The following is a 16,829-nucleotide window of genomic DNA, read 5'->3' on the forward strand; positions in this document are numbered from 1 at the left end:
GACATCTCCAAAGCATCTTAGAAACTGTTCTGTAGTCCTCTGCTCTGTGAATGAGCCTTTGTTTCACTAAGGAGTACCACAGTCTAGATTCTGCCAAAACAAACTTTATTGCACAAAAAAAAAAAAAATCTTATGTACAATAGTATATAAACAAGGTATCTTAGAGTGACTCTTGTGCATATATTTCAACTCAATTAGGTCTAAAAATCTGTTGCTAAAACATCTCTGCCTAGAGCAGTCATTTGAGGATTGTCACTTTGAAATGGAAACATTCAGAAATGGCAGGACAGACAACATTAGAGCTATAAAACTAATACTTCTCTTTTACAGCCACATGCTAGTTATGTGAATGGTGTCCACAATAAGGCATTTTCTTGTTTTGTTGTATCAGTGGATGGTAACGCCACATGCATCACAAACAGATTTCAGAACCAGCTCTGCCTTTAGAAGGCAGCAGAGTCACAGCTCTATCCACAATGCTACTGAATGGTGACAAACAACGTGACATTTACAATGGAATTACAGAGGCGGAAGAGTAGCATACAGCTCATGACTTCCCAGGAGATCCTGCTGCCTCCTGAGACCTTATTTCAAGGTGAACACAGCTTTATTTACTCTCACCTGGTGTATGTGTTGAGTGAGTCCTATGTAAGTTTATCTTTCCCTTGAGGGAAGACAGGGTTTAAGTCAGACTCATACCAATGACAGACCCTGGGGGTGTTGCTTGCTAAAAGGGAAAGGTTCCCAAGTTGTTAAATGGCACACTTACAGTTCAGAAATGTTTCCACCTTTTAGCGTATCAGAGCTGCTTAAGGAGCAGTGTGCTGGCTTCTGACTTCTACACGAGTTGATATAAATCAGAGACTGAAAATAATTAAATAATTCAGTGATATATGGGACATTGCCTTTTTGTACATTGCATGGCAGGGGTTTTCTGACCCTTACTTCTATGGTTGTGTTTTCTTAAAAAACAAAATACAAGGATGACCATTGGACATTCTCCCACCACCACTGGGAGTCTGAAATAGAGCCACACTGGTGGAAGTTGTTTAAGGAGAGGGCCTAGGATAATGTGCAACTTTGTGCTTTCTATCAAAGCTCCTATGAAAAAAAGTAGATTAAGCTATTTATTAATGAAACATTTTACTACTGCAATCAATCATCACCAGGATCTTTTACCTGAAGAAAGTTTGTATTTATTCTCCATCCAACTTGCACTGAATACATCTCTGCTGTAACTGTACTCGCAGCTAGCAGATACTTCTCTGACACACTTGCCCCTGGCAGTAAAAAGCTGCTGTCTAAAACATTCAAAGCACCGAAGTGTTAACTTTACAACACTTGTCTAGCTTGTACTCAGCCAAGTTTGGCAAAGGAATTTCAGTCAGTAACTAGGTGTACACCTCTGAAAAGCTCCACCCAGAAACAGTGGCTTCCTTAGCTAGATTTTGCCCCTTATTCTAGCATTTCAATCTGATGGATCAAGGTACCAGTGGGGAATGAGGTGGTAGTAAAGAAAGGGGGAGGAAAATAAAATATTACATTGACTAGAGAGGTGGAAAGTGAGAATTACTTCAGTTAAGGAACAGCTCCAAACAGAGCAGCCAGAATAAAATATTTCTAGAATACTAAATTCAAATCAAAACCTTAAAGATTTAGACAAAGTAGATTTATTTTTAGTGCCCCCTCCATCTCTGAACCAATGTTTTTCTCACTCTCCCTTTCCCAAAACACCAGGATGAACACATCTGCATTCAATTAATGGATTCTTGCAGTTTCCACTTTTCATCCTACCCTTTGTGCCTAAAGTCTCAGTGGACAAAGTCACCCAGGGCTTGTGTAAAGCCTTCAGAAAGGAGCCCAGATTCCACCACTGCTCTTTATCTTTGGTCTGTCTAGAACAGCATCTAGAAGAAAGACATCAGGTAGATGGGCTCAACAGAGCAGAGGCTCCATCTCTCCCAACCTGCGGAAAAAGGTTTCATCCAGGCACATAGTGCCTGGGCCCTGTCACACCCCAGACTCATCAGAGCGCTCCCACCGCTACAGCTCTGTATTCAGCATGGCCCCAGGGAAGGGCTCACTGTCTAGGAACAGAAAAGCTGTAAAGAGGAGTCGCAGTCTAGATCTCATTCTTTAATCAAATGGAGACAAAAAAATAACCAGTGTAGATATTTTCAAAAAATAACCTGATGCCACATGCTCTGGCTTTCTATCAGAGTAAGTACCTTTTAAGAGTAGCCTGTCACAAGCTTGGCTTTGTCTAGCATGAAGTCTTCTCATTCAGCGTTATCCACCAGAGCAGTAAAAGGAGACAGAAGAAGACATCCTGTAGTTCTCTCCACTCTGGCATTGGTTTGGTTGTTGAGTCTGTCAGGGGTACTCTAGCATGAAGACAACATTCCCACAGCTTGGCCTCTCCACTGGTAACGCAGCTCTAGGCTTTGGAGCAACTTTGAGCGTCTGTCTCTGTCTCAGAGGAGCTGCTCTCAGAGTCTATTTCTGTATTTGCCTGCTGATGTTTCTCTTGCACCTTCTGCCGAATTCCTTGCAAACGGACTAATAGGGATTGATAGTCAAAGTGGCCTCGTTTTTCACCAAAAGGATCCTGGAAGGAAGCCATAGATAAATATATTAATATAGACCTTTATCATTCTGGCAAGAAGTAAAAATAAGAAAGCTGTACAGTAACTGGGCAACAAACAAATAGTTAAAGGTTAAATCCTGTCATGTGACCAAGAGGCCTCTAAACAGTGTCATGGTAGAGGTCGAGGACTGCAGGTATTTTCTGTTTGGAGTCTTTTGGGAAACCTTACACACCCAAGCAAACTTCAAAGGCAGCTAAAAGGCCAAGCAGATATGAAGTGGATTTCTCCTAGCAGGCTTGAAGAAGCAAACTATTTAATAGAATCATAAAATGGTTTGTATGGGAAGTAACTTTTAAAGATCACCTAGTTCCAACCCCCCTGCCATGGGCAGCAACATCTTTCATTAGACCATCCAACCTGGCCTTGAACACTTCCAAGGATGGAGCACCCACAATTGCTCCGGACAATGCGTTCCAGTGCCTCACCACCCTCATCGCAAAGAATTTCTTCCTTATGCCTGATTTAAATCTACCCTCTTTTATTTTAAAACCATTACCCCTTGTCCTACCACTACAAGCCCTGGTAAAAAGTCTCTCTACATCTTTCTTATAACCCCTCAAGTATTAAAAGGTCACAATGTGGTCTCCCCCCTGAGACTTTTCAAGGCTAAACAACCCCAACTCAGCCTTTCTTCATGGGAGAAGTGTTCCAGCCCTCTGATCATTTTTGTGGCTCTCCTCTGGATCTGCTCTAACAAGTCTACATTTTTCTTCTGCTGGGGGCCCCAGAGCTGAATGTAGTACTCCAGGTGGGGTCTCATGGGAGCAGAGTAGAGGACAAGAATCACTTCCCTTAACTTGTTGGCCACACTTCTTTTTATGTAGCTCAGGATACAATTGGCATTCTGGCCTGCAAGCACACATTGCCAGCTCACGTACAATTTTTCATCCACCAATATCCCCAAGTCCTTCTCCACTGGGCTGCTCAACCCATTTATCATCACCCAGTCTGTACTGATACTAGTGATTGCCTCAACCCTTGCACATGGCCTTGAACTTATGAGATTCACATGGGTCCACCTCTCAAGCCTGTCAAAGTCCCTCTAGATGGTATCCCTCTCCTCTAGCATATGAACCGCACCACTCAGCCTCCCTTATGTTACCTGCAAACTCGCTGAGGGTGCACTCAGTCACATTGCCATTGATAAAGATATTTAACAGTACCAGTACCAATATGGAGCCCTGAGAGCCACCACGTACCACTGGTCTCCATCCGGACATTGAGCCGCTGACTGTAACTCTTTGTATGCAGCCATCCAGCCAACTCCTTATCCAGTGAATAGACCATCCACCAAATCCATCTCTCCAACTGAGAGACAAGGATGTGTGGGACCATGTCAAAGGCCTTACAGAAGTCACAGTACATTACCTCATTAACTCTTCCTTACCCACCAATGCAGTGATTTCACTGTAGGACATCAGATCAGTCAGGCAAAATTCACCCTTTCTGAAACCATACCTACTTCAAAGATCGGGTCTCATGCTCACTTCCAAGAGACAGGAAAATATTACAAATGAAAGCCTCTAAAATCCAGAGGCCAAAGACTTGACCACACTTTATATTAGTGCTACAGACCCTTTCCAAATTAAAGCCTTGCTATTGTCATTTCATCAAGGCACCCAGCTGCTTTAATACTTTTTGCTTTTAACCCTACTCCTGGTTAAAGACACGTTGCCAGAGCTATACAAGGTGGTGGTGGAATTTACCCTGTCCCATCAGATGCAGTTCTTTGGTGCAAGCCAACACGCAGCCCCAGAGTTAACCAGGCAGCACATTTGGCAAGCACTAAACTGATACTGAACATGGAGTGACTTCATTTTAAATATTGGGTAACAAAGACAACAATGGCATCTCTCCAGCATGTTGTGTTCATACTTCCTGTACTACTATTTACAAGCAAGCAGAAAACAGACCGAGGCAGTCACTATCTCTGGGAACTGAGCACAACACAGTACCAGGTCAGTGTTCTTCATAAACCCATGGAGAAAGCAACTGAGCCCTGTATCCTTGAAGAATAAAGAAGAGTTGGCCACACCTTACAATCCTCTACCCTCAACAAACTGCAGCCTCTCTGTTCAGCACTCTGTAGGTATGTCTGTCGCAGATCATGATTATGCGAATTTCTCACTTCAAACATGAACTCTCCTGTTTTAGGAGTGCTTTCATTTTATGAATTAAACAGTCAATGATGGTACACAGGAAAGAAGGATCTTTAGAGACACTAGATCGTTAAACCAATCACCTCCATCTTTTCTTAACAGTGTAATTTCTCAATGAGTCAAACAAGAGGTGCCTGATGAGGGAGGAAGACATGTGCATATGCAAATGGCTTGGCAACCTATTCTTTAAACTGTACTTCCCTGCAGAAATAAGCTCCTTTGTTCAATCTGTCTATATGTGTCTGCCATATTGTCACTGTTCCCCCCACTCCTTCCTCCTCCAGGAACTTTTAGTCTCAGCCAGCCCGCCACTTTCAACCTCATCTGAGAGAACAAGGAGTTCCAGAGAAAAGTTCCTCTCTACTGTATGAGCAATGACACCTCAGAAAAAGAAATCCCACTGGTGTCTCAACAGGAAAACGCTGCAATAGAGTTCAGTTGTCACCGGGACTGGATAACCTACATGTGCCTCCCCTGCTTAACCCCAAATCCACATGAAAACAAACTGTACTGATTCCACTGCCCAAAGCACCACCTGCTTGCCTTGAGAGTGACCCAGGTTCAGCACTGAAAGAACTCTAACAGCCTTGAAAACACCATGTGCCTATGCTGGACTTGGGAGAGGTAGCTTTTTATTCACAGGAATGTCTCAGGTCTCAAGTTCCATAGTTAATCCAAAGTTGAAACGTACAGTTGATAGAAAAAGGTCCAAATCCACCCCACATACATTTAGTTGTTGCACATCACCCATTGCAATTGTCTATCACTAACTACAAGTGACTTCAGGTATTTTGAATCAAAATTCTGAATCAACAAGAAAGTTGTCTGCCACCCACCTGCATTGTCTGACCTTGGAGATAAAGTCTCTCTTTGCACACCCCTTCATAGAAGTCGTAGTATTCCATGAAGGATTTCTCCATTACACCCCTGAACACAATCAGAGCAAACAGTCAGAGAATGACAGTGTTACAATGGTCACATCATTCAGGGCTGCACCACCCCACTGAGCAGCAGTCCATGTAATCAGCACAGCTCAACCCACACAGGGCATCCCAGACAACTGGCTGGATACAGCGAGGCAAGACACAGATCAAAACAAAATACAGCACTGCTACTGTAGCCGAACAGATTCTGCATGTGGTTTCACAACAGCTTTGCTTTTCTCTCCCTCAGATTTTTATTTTTTTTCTCTAAGAGAAGGCACATTTATCCTCAAAAAAGTCAGAGGATGCAGCCAGTGTGCACAGTATCACAGCCTTTGTCAATGTACAGCTCCTGGGCACCGCACAGATGCAGCCACCCATTTCAAAAGAAACAAAACCACTCTTCACTGCACCAGGATGAGTTAAAGACTTGCTCTTTCCTGTAGCAGTTCTCAGGAAGGGCAACCAGAGAACTTTAACCTGCTTCCCCACACCCACTTTCTTATGTTCCCTCCCTGCCTCCTTTCCATACCGTAGTGGCTCAGGACAGGGACACTTTCCTTCCAGCATGTCACACACTGCTACTCGGATGGTCTCATGCCGAATACACTCATTATAGTTCTTGCTGTCCCCGGGGTGCCTCTCCTGGAAACAGAATTTGGGCCAGTAAGTCCATGTGACTGGAATCATTCTTTGTCTCTCTCTCATGGGCCCGATGAATTTCACTAACGCAAGAACCCACTATAGCATTGTCTGTTTTGTGTACACTGAACTAACTTACACTGCAAATGAAAAGCTGGCAAGATTTCCCAAGTCTAAAGAGCCTTGGATTCACACAGCTGTGGAGACAGACAGCTGATAAAGTCAGCACAGCAACCTGCCTCTCGTGGATGCTGGAGACACAAAAACCTGAGCAGTTTGTTTCCCGCATGATGTTATATCTCAAGAAAGCCATATTAGGAGCCACATAGCAGAGAAATGAAAAGCCATCCCATCTCCTCAGCAACTTCATGAATGCCTCTTGTTCTTCTGTTACTTAACACATACAAGAGCTAAGCAGCCTCCAGTACAGAGCTGGGTTGCAACTCCTCCTCAAGATCTGACTAGAGGCAAAGCAAGCTGTAAAGGAGCCACGTGACATAGCCCGGTTTTCTCCCCCATTTCCAGAGCAGAATTTGCCATTAGGAGCAAGGTTTAGAGTGAACACACGAATAGCTGCAGAACCAGAGATGATCCACCTTCAGGTCTCACCTGCTCAAAGCCGGGTTCATTGTGATAGGGGTTCTCAGTCATCAGAGATTGGATGGAGATGAGGACCGAAGAGATACTCTGTGCTGGGCTCCATGCGGGCCCGGTCCAAGTGCTGAGGCATCAAAACAGAAGAGCATCAATTAACAACACAGGACCAGCCAAGTGACCACCATCCCTCCAACTACCAAAGATCAAAAAGCTTGTGAAACTACCTCTATAGCTTACAGAAATATGACAGAAAAAGCAACAGCTGCTACAGATATACAAAGCACTGGACACTAAGAAAGTTTTCAGGTTGAAGGCAGTTTATTCTCTCAGCCAGATGAGTATGCTAGCTTCAGCCATGCAGCAGGCTGGTGAACTTTGCTGCCAACATACACAGGGCACCACACATGAGCTGAGCAAAAGTAACATTTCCAAACACTTTACAGGGCACCTTAAAACTATGGTTATCATCTCACACAGCACCCTGAAGCAACACATCCTACAAGCACTACAATAAATCAAAGCCTGCAACTCTTAAAAACTGAAATCTAACTCTGAAGACTTGAACAAGACCATCACTGTTGCAGTTTGTAATGCAGACATTCAGCACAAAGTCTGTCACCAAAAACACTAATTGATGCTCTGCTGTAAGAACGAGGTATCCGTTTAATACATACAAGGTAGCAAAAAACTCTGAATAGACAAACGTGATCAGGAAAAGCCATTCTGCTGCTTGCCCTTAACATCCTAGTTCCAGATACAGACTTGTCTCCCAGTGAGCTGAACAAGGATGTACTGACCCATATATCCTCTTCCTAAATCCCTTCACTCACAGCTTCCCATTTCTGCCAAGGCTGAGACTCTTTATTCACTCTTCAAGACAGGGCTACACTGCATGAGCAACAATGCAGCTTGCATGGAAGTTGCTGGGCCTTCAGACCCCCAAGGTATGGATGTGCCCAACACACCTTAGTGCTTCACAGGCATTGGCATCCAGCTTACTGGATCACAAACCTCACAGAGCGAGATGTTTCCCAGCACACTGTCTCTCTCACCCAGCCATGGACCATTAACTATCAGCTGACAAGTAGCAACTACTTGGACCAGCTGTCGTTTAAGGGGCTCATGCAGAGAACTCCAGAAATGATCCCAGCAAAGACAACGTTATAAACTGCATCAACGCTCAGATTTTGTTTGATAAAATTCCTACAGCAATTCAAGCTACCTTCGCCACCTGGCTGCCTGTATCTGTCTGCAGCCAAGGGAAAGTGACACTGACACCCCAGCTGCACCAGTCTAGAGTCTCAGCAAAAATCTTTCTTTATTGGCAGATTAAACTGTCACAGCTGGCATTAGGAATATCACACTATGGCCACAGTTCCTCTGGTGGAACCCTAAGAGCCACTGGATCAAACAGAACTTTCACGTGTTTAAAAATCAAGTACGTGAGTAACAAGCATCTGCAGCAGTGGAGCCTGCTTGAACAGGCAGCATGGGAGCAGTGCTTGCAAGTCATTACACCCACCGCTCAGCCCCACGTACATGTAGGTGGAAGCCCAGAGCAGTCAAATGGCTCTCAAGGAAGTTCTTAGTGGCTTTTAATCTTATTTATTTATTTTTACAGCCACATGGAGAAAGGAAATTAAAACCGCAAAAACCTACATACAGACAGCATTAAGGATCGGGTTGCAAAGTGCAAGAGCAGAAGAAACACAGTGCTCAGGCCAAGACTTTGCAAGGGGAAGAAGAAAAATAGCAGTGTCCACTGAGCTCCGTGCTTCCCTTGCTCCATTCTCAGGCTCTTTTAAAGACAAATTAGATTCTTATTTCAAAGGAACTTGTGCTGCTTTATGACTCTGATCTAGCACATGATTTTACAGAAGCATAAATGTGCATCGAACATGTCTGGGGCAAGATCAGGGCACTGTGCATTGAGAAAGATGCATGAGGCAGAACACTACCTGCAGCTACCTCCTGGTTTCCCACCAAAATAGCCAAAGTCTCTTCTTACCCTAGAATACTCAGGCAGACTTTCCCATTGCGGTAGAAGTTGGGGTTAAACCTCACTGTGTTATTTCCTGTTGTCATCAGTTTGACCCTTGGTGGGTGGATAGGATAATCTGGAGGACAGCGAAACAGGAACAAGAAGAAACCCCCTTCATAAGGCGTGTCAAATGGGCCTGTGATCAATGCATGAATCTGGAAAACAAAAGCCCATCTTGCGCACCACTTCAAAACTGTGCAGCACCCTCAAATCCTCAACAAAGCCCACGGAAGGCAAGAAACCTCCACCCAGGCAGCAGTATGGATGCAGCATCTTTCACAAGCACACACCATACACGGGCCATACTTAACCCTCCCTCCTTCCCTCATCAGAGGGAGCCACTGCTGTGCACTTCTCTCCCCTCTGCCGCACTCAATGTGCTTCCAACGTGAAGTTTGGCCAGAGTCCACAACAGCTGCCTCCCCTCCCATATATCTCTATACAGCCCAAATGAAGCAGATCACAGTTCAGCTGGTAAGCTCTGCTTTAAAAAAAAAAAAGATTTCACATATGAAAAAAAATATATAGCTAGTTTTAGAAAGAAGATGTCAGAATTTCTGCCAATACTGGAACAATCCTCAATTTCTCAATTTTACGGTCTTGTGCTGATTTGGTCGTATTGTAACCAGTCAAATTCTTTGCCAGGATCTGAAGTTAAGACCCTATCCTCCCCATGCTAATTACCCTCAAAAATCTCAATAGTATACCAGGAAATCTTCTCCCACTGGGCTCTTACGGAAACTTTCTCCTTTTCCATCCTCCCAAAGTGATCCAAGCAATCTTCCTTAAATGATCCTCTTACTTAGCCTAGGATTTTAGTTAAAAGCCCCAAGGCTGGTGTTCTACAAACCTGCATTTCAATTGATGGGCATTTTGGCACCTGCGGCTTCCAAGCCAAGGGAAGCCAGAACTGAGCCAAACGCCCCAGGCAGCAGTTGTCTGTGCAAAGCCCCTTCCTCTGTGCTAGCTCCAACAGGCCAAGAGCCCTGAGCCTGGAGGTGCTTCTACTGGGCGTGCCAAGTTTGTCAGGGGGTGGGAGAAGTGCACAACAGAGAAACCAAAAGCAACCCCACACACACGCACACACAACTTTCTCAGAAACCAGCACAGCCAGATGAGGTGACACTGGCTGGAAAAAGGGCAGCACCAGACAAGGAATGCACTGGATCACAAACACTGAGCATCCTCACCCTCCCAGATCACTGCACTCCCTCAGACGTAATTGGAAATTCCCAGTTTTGGAAACTCCCTACAGCCAGGAAGCCAGGAGGGTAAGAACTGGGGCAGGAGAGGCCATAGACATGCCGGCCCCTAGGGACAGGTGCACTAGAGACACCGTGGTGGAAGTGGCTGTGCAGGTCGGACTTGCACGAGATCCTGGTACCGGTGAGAACCAGGCAGGCAGCTCCACAGCAGGACGGGATCTGGGCCCAGAGACAAATCCCACTACCAGTTCACAACAGTTAAACACCTCCACCTTGCACAGGTGGGTTACAGATACTCCAGCACTGTCTGCAACTGGTAGGTGCTTCTCATTTCCAACTCCTCGAGAAATTCCCCATGGCTGACAGCTTTCCACAGAGCAAGTCTCTTCTTTGAGCTGCTCTATTGACTGTTTTCAAACATCAGTAGAATAAAACAGTCTGGGACAGCACTCCACTAGAGTTCATACGGCCACAAAACAGTGCTGGCTTTATCTGTGGAAACTCCTCAGATTGCTGTGATGTTCTCTCTCCACAAAGCTAGTTTCCTTGATAGCATCCTCCCATTTAAAATGCAGCCCATCTCAGTATCACCAAGAAAACCAGAGGTGCATTGTGCTCTTACAAGATTCCCCCTGACTTCTCTCAAAATGTTACGGAAATACTCAGGAGAATCTTCAGAGCAGCTGTCAACAGCAACACGCAGAAGAGCATGAAGCTGAAGCAGTTCCCAATCTTCTCTTACCTTGGTCATGTCATGGGGATCAGGCACAACAAACATTCCTGGGGGTGGTTCCTTGTAAATGGACATGATATCCCTGAACAAAGGAAACAGAAATTAGTCAGGATCTCCCTTGACGTTCATCAGCCCTTGATGCATGGAATGTTCTAGATGACAAATCTGTGTACAGATGCAAAGGCACAGATTTTAAAGATGGAAACCTGTAACTCAGAGTAAAAGATGTTCTTTTTCTTTAGTCTGACTGTTTTCTGGCTGAGCTCTCTTAACTTGTCCTAAACAATAGTTGAGGCTGTTCAAGAGTACACGGAGCATTCACTTGGTCGATAAGCAAGACATCAGCCCAAGCGCACCCTGACTACCTGCTGCCTCGTGTTTTACCACAGATCAACTCCAGCATATAAAACTCCAACCATAAACTTCTCCTAAGGTAAGCACGTAAAACTTCTCTCAGGTGAATTTTGTTGCTTAACAGTAAACTTTCCCCCCCCATGTTTTCTCTCTCCCCACTCAGACTATCTACAGGATCCCTTTTGTATACCCAGTCACTTGTTTTCCCCAAACATACAGTGACTCAACTGTCTTTGAGAATATAACTGCTCTGTCAGATTTGGTTTTAATCGAACAGTAGGTTCAAGCATTATGAGGATGTATATACATGCAACTTCATCACAATGCCCTTGTTTCCTGGACTAACTAAACTGAAAAATAACAAATCCCATACAGGTCTGTGTAGTTCACAGATAGACTGATTGATACCCACCACCTTTTACTGCCAAAAGGTTCCCCCCATAATCAGGGCTGCACCGAGCTCCAGGACAAGCTATCACTAGACCTTCCCATTCAGGAAGCAACCACAGCTCAGCATTTGGATCGGAAACTGACAAAACACCTGGTGCCATCTTTGGAAAACATTATACAAGCTCTAGAACAGGCAACAGGACAAGGATGGGCAAGAGCCCAGCAGGCAGCAATACTTGCTCTGAAGGAAGAGGAAGAGCTTGTTGAAACGTTGCCAGTATTTCTAACAATAAAAGACCACGTTGCTCATAACATCAAAGGCTATCAACACACCAGATTTAACTAGATGGTTATTTACAGAGTGGGAGCAGACAACTAGGTGGGCACCACCAGGAAAGAGGCTCACTACTGGAAGTTTAGGATAAACGCCTTGCAAACCTCCACCAGGCTGCTGGTGGGGGCCGGGCGAGAAGCCCGTTCCCCTCCCCGTTTAACAGCGTCTGGAAGCAGCAGGCGGCGAGCCCGGGGGCAGGATCTGGGCAGCGCTCAGCGGCCACGGGCACCGGCAAGAGCAGCCCAAGGAAGCTGCCCGGGGTGGCGGCGCGCAGCTCTGCGGCTCCGGGGCGGCTGCGGTACGGGAGCCGCCCTCGCCCTCGCGCCTGGGCGAGACCAGGCCCGGGGCCCGCGCTCAGGAAAGCCCCGGGGCGCGGCGGTGCCCAGGGGCCGCCCCGGGCTTCGTCCCCAGGCCCAGCGGGGAGGGGGCGGCGAGGCCCGGGGCACGGTGACCGGCGCCCCGGGAGCAGCGGCCGCGAGCCCGACGGTTCCGCCGCGTTCCGGGGCTCGGCCCCCGGGCGGCGGGGGCGGCTCTCACCGTTTGATCCGCAGGAGGCAGGCCGGGCTGGGCCGCTCGCTGTCCCAGTCGCCGCTGACCGTGGGGTCCCAGAAGGCGGAGTGCGTGAGGAGCGCGGCGCCCGCGGCTGCGGCCGCGGCGGCGATGGGGGCTCCGCCGCTCCCCGGGGCGACGCCGGCGCTGGCCGGAGCGGCGCCGAAGCCCGCGGCCGCCCACAGCTCGGCGGGGATGAAGACACCGGGGCTCCCCGCGCCGCCGCCGGGGCCGGCCGAGGCGCCGCCGCCGCCGCCCGCCGCCAGCACCGCGGCCGGGGCCGGGGCCGCCTCCTCGGCGGCCGGACTCTCCGCCATTCCGCGCCCGGCCTCGGGGAACGCCGCTTCCGGGCCTCGGCACCACCGAGTCGTCCGGCCAGAGGGGCCGCCCCCTCGCGCCTCCGCCGCTCGCCGGCCAGAGCGCCGCCTCCCCCGGGCCCCCTCCCGCTACCGGCGCGAGCTCCCCCGAGCGACCGCGGAGCCTCCCCCCGGCGCCAGAGCCGCCCTTCCGCGGAGACGCCTCCTCCCCCCCTCCCCCTCGCAGGGCACAGCGCCCCCTAGCGGGCGGCGGCGGCGGCCTCCCCGCACCGCCCCCGGAGGCCGCGAGCTCCCAACCGCGGCGGCGCGGGAGGGGCCGCAGAGAAGCGGCTCCCGCGGCGGCCTCGCGTCCCCCCCGCCTCGGCCCGCGGGGCCAGGCCGAGCCCCCGGCAGGGCGGACGCCCGGCACGGCCCCGGGCCGCTCCCGCACCCCCCCGGGACGGGGCCGCCCTGCTCGTGGATCACCCCCTGTGCCAGGAGGGGTTTCTGCTGCTGCAGCCCGGGATGCTGCTTGGCAGCGTTAAGACAAAAGCTGAGCCTCAGAGTAGACAAAAGGGCAGAGAGGACAGACTGCTCCTCTGCACAATTACGCGTTTGTCCCTAGCAGCCAGACCATCTGACTGCAAAGAATCTTTCCCCTTCTTCAGCCAGTGAGTCTCCTCTGGGCTCTTTTTGGTTTCAGAGCCACTCTTCTCCAAATAGTCTCAAGGACGGTTTTTGTCTGTTTGTTCTTAAGCACAAGTCAAAATCCTTGTCTCACCCCCTTACCCTCACAGGGCACAAGCAGCTCTTGCAAAGGAGGACAGTTACTGTACCCCGCTCCCATCCCCAAGGAGGTCACAACCATGCTTCAGAGGCTTTAGTATACACGGCAGCTGCATTAATTCAATTACCTAAAGCAGATAACCAGACAAGCTTCTCAAATGGTCACCTTCCTACCTTCCTTAAAGGCACAGCTGACTTACCGCAAGGTCCAAGATTCAGGTTAGATTTTAAAACTTCTCTTGCCTAGTGTACTCCAATCTCAACAACAACTGAGGCATAAAACTGTTGGGGAAGACCACAGCTGTGGTCCTTTGCTTAAACCGATGCTTTGAAGAAGCCTATGAATAGTGTGACCTTGAAACCAGCTCTTCTTTGTGAAAGAAAATTCAGATGATATGGTAAATCCTTGTGTATTTACTGTTTATTTAATTTTCCAAATGCCCTTAATACACTACAATTCTAAGTACACTCATCTGTACCCATCACCTTTTCAATATTTCCTTCGCAAAATAAAGTGGATATAGCATTTTCATTAATAGTGTGTGGAGAAAACAATGCTTTATCAGTTCATATAAGTATTTGCTTTACTAGGGCAAAACTTCTAGGGATTTCTGAAAATTTGATGCATTGTTTGAGCTGTTCAAGGACATCCTCTCTTATCTGGCTGCCTTTGTATTTATTATCATCCTTTCTTCTCACCACCATTTCACATCTCCCTGCTGCTTTCTCTGTGGGTACCCCTATACTTAGGATATAACATTGTTCAACTTATACAAAAATGACCCCCAGGAGCTTCCGCACTGATGGACCAGAGCATATGAAAAAAATAAAGCCACCAGTTTATTTAGAGAAATCTTTTCTTTAATTATCAGCCTCGAACACTTTGATGGAAGCAGACTCAAACTGCAGAGGACAAAGTGATGAAAGCCACAGCCAGGGCCAGAAGTTGTCACATAGCAAAGAGGATAAGGAATGCCACCATCAAACAGAAAAGACCCATGGCCTCAGACAGGGCAAAACCCAGGATGGCGTAGGAGAAAAGCTGTTGCTTGAGAGATGGATTCCTGCATGGGACACAAGGGGGAAAAAAAAAAAAAAAAAAAAAAAAAAAAGAAGAAAAATAGATCCATGCTGAGTGGAAAACAAAACAAACAGACCTCATATCACCAAAAGCCAGGATTATGCCATACAGTCAAAAAATTTTGGAGCACAAACCAGATTTATGGCAGGCAGCCAATGGCTGGAATGAGAAAGGACTGCTTCACTTAAACACAGTATCTGCTTATACACACTACACATGTGGAGTTTAACATATATTCTAGGAAAAGCTCTATCCATCTAACAAGTTTAGTGATATAAGAAAGGAATAAATTCAAGCCAGCTTAGCACCTTACTTACCTGGCATAGCCAATGATCAAGCTGCCAAACACTGTCCCAATACCTGCTCCTGAACCAGCCACCCCAACTGTGGCAGCACCTGCCCCAATGAACTTAGCAGCAGTGTCAATATCCCTGGAGACAACACTAGTTTGGAACTCACGGCGGGACAGCTGTGGATAGGAAACACCGGCTGGCTGCGGGATACAGAAGATACATATTAATAATGACACTTAATCATAAATACAAAACTTCCTTTAATAAAATTCTTAATCACTATTTATTAGCTACTCAAGAGAGTAGGAAACAGCCAAACTTGCTAAGCCAGCTTCTAGCCCAGATCAGTGATAAGTCTTCTTACTAGCTATCCTCTTGATATACAAACTTACTCTTCCACCTCAGGAGAAACCATCAAGTACCCCAGACCGCAAGCACTGAGATAAAGGAGTCAACGTACCACATAAGAGTCTTACCTGTACAGTCTGAGCCTCAGGCCTGCTGAAAACAGACACTGGAACGGGCCTGGCCAGAGCCCTGGAACAGCACCGGAACTGAAGCAGAACACAGATAATTAACACCTATAGTTGGACATGTCCACGCTAATTCTCAAAACAGATATTTTATGAAGAACAATCTTGTTTTGCTTTATTTTTTTAAAATACATCTCGAGAATGAAACAAGACTGATAACAATCATGTTAAGGATTGTATGTGCTGTATGTGTTGATGATTGTATGACTGTATGTACTAATTTAGAGTATTTCTAGCTTAGCCAGTTGGATGAAATCCACAAGCAATACTGCCACAGACCATGCACGGCAGTACAGCGAGTATCACTGCTGCTACTGCACGGTTCAGTCGTTGTGACTCCATTTGTTTTATTCTTAGTTCGCACTTTGAGACAAAAAGATGACTGAGTATCTCTGCGATAATCAGTTATCTTATAATTCAAGAAAACCTCAGGCCCGCAGGCTGATGCGTGCCTCCTAAAGCCGTAGGTAACGCTCTGGTCACCAGAGGTCACCTTGTTTCCCCTCCTCGTTCATCGCACAGCGGAACAAGTCCAGGCGACGCCGCCCCAGCTCAGGCTGCCCAAAGCAGCGTCCTGAGCCCAGCACCACGGGGAACGCCTCCGCGGCTGCACATCCCCGCTGAGCGCCGTTATCCCTCTCCGAGCGAACGCCACGCACCAGAGCCGGAGAGCCGAGGAGCGCCACGGGGGTCTGCATGGTGGTTTCCCTACGGGACAAAACAGCGCCGCGAATGAACCGGGGAGCAGAACGCGGCCCCGCGGCCGCCCCCCCGCCGCCCGTCCCGCGTCCCGCCTCCCCCAGCCCCCGGCCCCGGCCCCACCTGCGCGGCTCCCGCTGGCGGCGGCTGTGAGAGGAGCGCGCGCCCCCGCCCCGCTCACCTTGCGGTGTCCCAGCGCGTCCTCCACGCCCATTGGCTGTCGCCGCGCGCCGCGCGCGGCATTCTGGGACTCTACTTGTGCTCCCCATTGGTTGCGGCCGAGCAAGTCCCCTCCCACCAGCATCCGGGACAGCGGGACAGGGCGGGAGAGCGGTGTGGCTACGCGGGTCTCCATTGGTCAGCTGTTCTCGTTGCGCGCTTTCTGATTGGCTAGCGGCGTGGAGGACTCTCTCCCAGAAGCTCATAAGGCGCGGGGCCGCTGCTTCAGCTGCAGAGCGGCCGCTGAGGCGGCGGGGAGTGGGCGGGCGGGCCGGCCTAGTGTGGCTGCAGCCGCCCCGGGCAGTGCCCGCGCCTCGTTCGGCCGCGGCACCCCTGCAGCCGCCCCG

General features: G+C 48.4%; 2 protein-coding genes across 3 annotated transcripts; both read right to left on the reverse strand.

Annotated features, from left to right (window-relative positions):
- Positions 1 to 84: 84 nt before the first annotated feature.
- Positions 85 to 12,892, reverse strand: UBE2Z (ubiquitin conjugating enzyme E2 Z). The gene is made up of 7 exons (XM_032202651.1): positions 12,564 to 12,892; positions 10,958 to 11,030; positions 8,978 to 9,165; positions 6,982 to 7,093; positions 6,263 to 6,375; positions 5,644 to 5,734; positions 85 to 2,608 (listed from the first exon to the last, which is right to left on the reverse strand). The coding sequence occupies exons 1-7, from the start codon at positions 12,890 to 12,892 to the stop codon at positions 2,438 to 2,440; spliced, it is 1,077 nt and encodes a 358-aa protein (XP_032058542.1). The 3' UTR covers positions 85 to 2,437.
- Positions 12,893 to 14,477: 1,585 nt separating this feature from the next.
- Positions 14,478 to 16,524, reverse strand: ATP5MC1 (ATP synthase membrane subunit c locus 1). 2 transcript variants are annotated; one of them, XM_032202673.1, is made up of 5 exons: positions 16,445 to 16,524; positions 16,224 to 16,272; positions 15,508 to 15,585; positions 15,056 to 15,231; positions 14,478 to 14,721 (listed from the first exon to the last, which is right to left on the reverse strand). In XM_032202673.1, exons 1-5 carry the CDS (start codon positions 16,504 to 16,506, stop codon positions 14,607 to 14,609), a joined length of 480 nt encoding a protein of 159 aa, XP_032058564.1. In that variant the 5' UTR covers positions 16,507 to 16,524; the 3' UTR covers positions 14,478 to 14,606. The 2 variants fall into 2 exon arrangements, with proteins under 2 accessions (XP_032058564.1, XP_032058566.1); XM_032202675.1 differs by having other exon boundaries at positions 16,387 to 16,445.
- Positions 16,525 to 16,829: the final 305 nt, after the last annotated feature.

The sequence above is a fragment of the Aythya fuligula genome, chromosome 24 (assembly GCF_009819795.1).
Source record: "Aythya fuligula isolate bAytFul2 chromosome 24, bAytFul2.pri, whole genome shotgun sequence".
Lineage (NCBI taxonomy): Eukaryota > Metazoa > Chordata > Aves > Anseriformes > Anatidae > Aythya > Aythya fuligula.